At 24.3% G+C, this 1755-nt stretch overlaps 1 protein-coding gene across 1 annotated transcript in view; it reads left to right on the top strand.

Moving 5' to 3' along the window:
* LOC107629813 (MLO-like protein 2) overlaps positions 1-1755 on the top strand; it is a gene marked incomplete in the record, with an annotated part of 5891 nt that overhangs the window by 833 nt on the left and 3303 nt on the right. Inside the window, 2 exon segments of the mRNA XM_016332707.2 lie at positions 19-242; positions 1036-1152. Coding sequence (XP_016188193.1) covers positions 19-242; positions 1036-1152 — 341 coding nt within the window.

The raw sequence follows: 1755 nt of genomic DNA, 5'->3' as shown, positions 1-1755 counted from the left end.
TAACTCGTAATGATATAGAGATGATAAAATATGGATTCATATCGTTTCTTCTGACAATATCGCAACAAATACCGTTATCCAAAATCTGTGTGAGAGAGGCTGTGGCAAATTCTTTCCTACCATGTAGCGATCCACCATTGATGAGGAGCTTAACAGAAGAGGTAGCTTCTTGGGACTTTGGAGAAGAAAAAGGACGTTCATTAAATGCAACAGCAAACGAGGTCAACTATTGTGAATCAAAGGTGAGAGACTCAGTAAAGGAGTTTAATTACATCCAAATTCAAATATTATATTAATTATATTGCATGAAAATTTTAGTTTAAATGATATTTTAATAACTTTTATGATTTCATCCTCAGTATTTACATAGAAATTACATGACATGAATTTACTACTTTTAATTTTACTCTTATTTAAAATAAGAGTTTAGCGGAAAGCATGTGATAAATTTATTATTAGTAAAAAATTTTAAATATTTTTATTTAACGAAAAAAATAAATATATTAAAAATTTAAATTTTTTATATTTTTAATAATTTTTTTATTTATAAATTTAAGGATACTCTTGAATTAATCTCAATATATATATATATGCACACACCTACACACACAAACTGCATTTACTTTTTACTTTTTCTTGCTTACAACATGCATTGATTACTTCTTTAACTAATTAATCTCCTTTATACTATATATACGTCACATTTTTTAACAACAACAACAACAATAATAATATATAATTTTTTACTATTCGTCAATAATAGTAGAACAGAGTTTATATAGAATAATAGTGGCTTTTCTTTTTATTTTTCTTGTCCACGCATACACTTAAATAGTCTTTCTTCCTTCATTAAATTAAACAACAATGGCATTGACTTAGCTTTCGTTTACAATAAATGGCGTTGACAATTAACATTATTCATTCATATATGAATAATTGAATATGATATATGTATCATTATATATCATCATCATTATTAATTTTTTTTAATTATTATTGTTATTATATGACCCTATGATCGGTTGAGGGTTTCAGGGCATGGTTAGTCTGATCTCGAACGATGGAATCCAACAATTAAATATCTTCATCGTATTTCTGGCGGTTTTTCATATATCGTCCTGCACTCTAACAATGTGCCTTGGAATGGCGAAGGTCCGTATCATTTACCTCAAATAAAATTACATCCAATCTTTTAAAAATTACTAGTAGAATGAACAAATATTCTTGCATAACTAAATTGGAGTAGTAATTAAAGAAAAATAACTTTTTGTTCGGATATTTAACTGAAAGAATTTATAAAATTTAAGGAATTTTAACAAAAAATTCAATTAGTTAATATAAGGAATTTCAAAAATTTCACTATAATGAGAAAACTTTGATTTCTCCTTTTCTCTATCTCATTAAAAATGAATAAAAAGGAAAGTCAACTATATTTAATGAGAGAAAAAACAAACTGATGGAAATAATTTAATTACCTTACCTATGTAAAGAATTTTATAAATATATTTTCTAAGAGTGTATGTTAAGATTATTATTATAGTAAACATGTTTTAATTTTTTTAATAAATACAAAATACATTAGAAACTTAAATTTTGTACATTGAAGCACATGTTGGCTAAACCTTTTTATAAATGCAACTAATATTTTTATTTCAATCAAATGAGTTGATCTAGAAAAAAGATATTTATTTTTAAATTTAATTGATTTTTAAAAAATTAAACTCTTACAATATAATGAAATTATAAATTATTTTT

Source organism: Arachis ipaensis, chromosome B03 (genome assembly GCF_000816755.2).
Source record: "Arachis ipaensis cultivar K30076 chromosome B03, Araip1.1, whole genome shotgun sequence".
Lineage (NCBI taxonomy): Eukaryota > Viridiplantae > Streptophyta > Magnoliopsida > Fabales > Fabaceae > Arachis > Arachis ipaensis.
The sequence above is the reverse complement of the archived record's forward strand: the minus strand, read 5'-3'. Positions and strand labels throughout refer to the sequence as shown.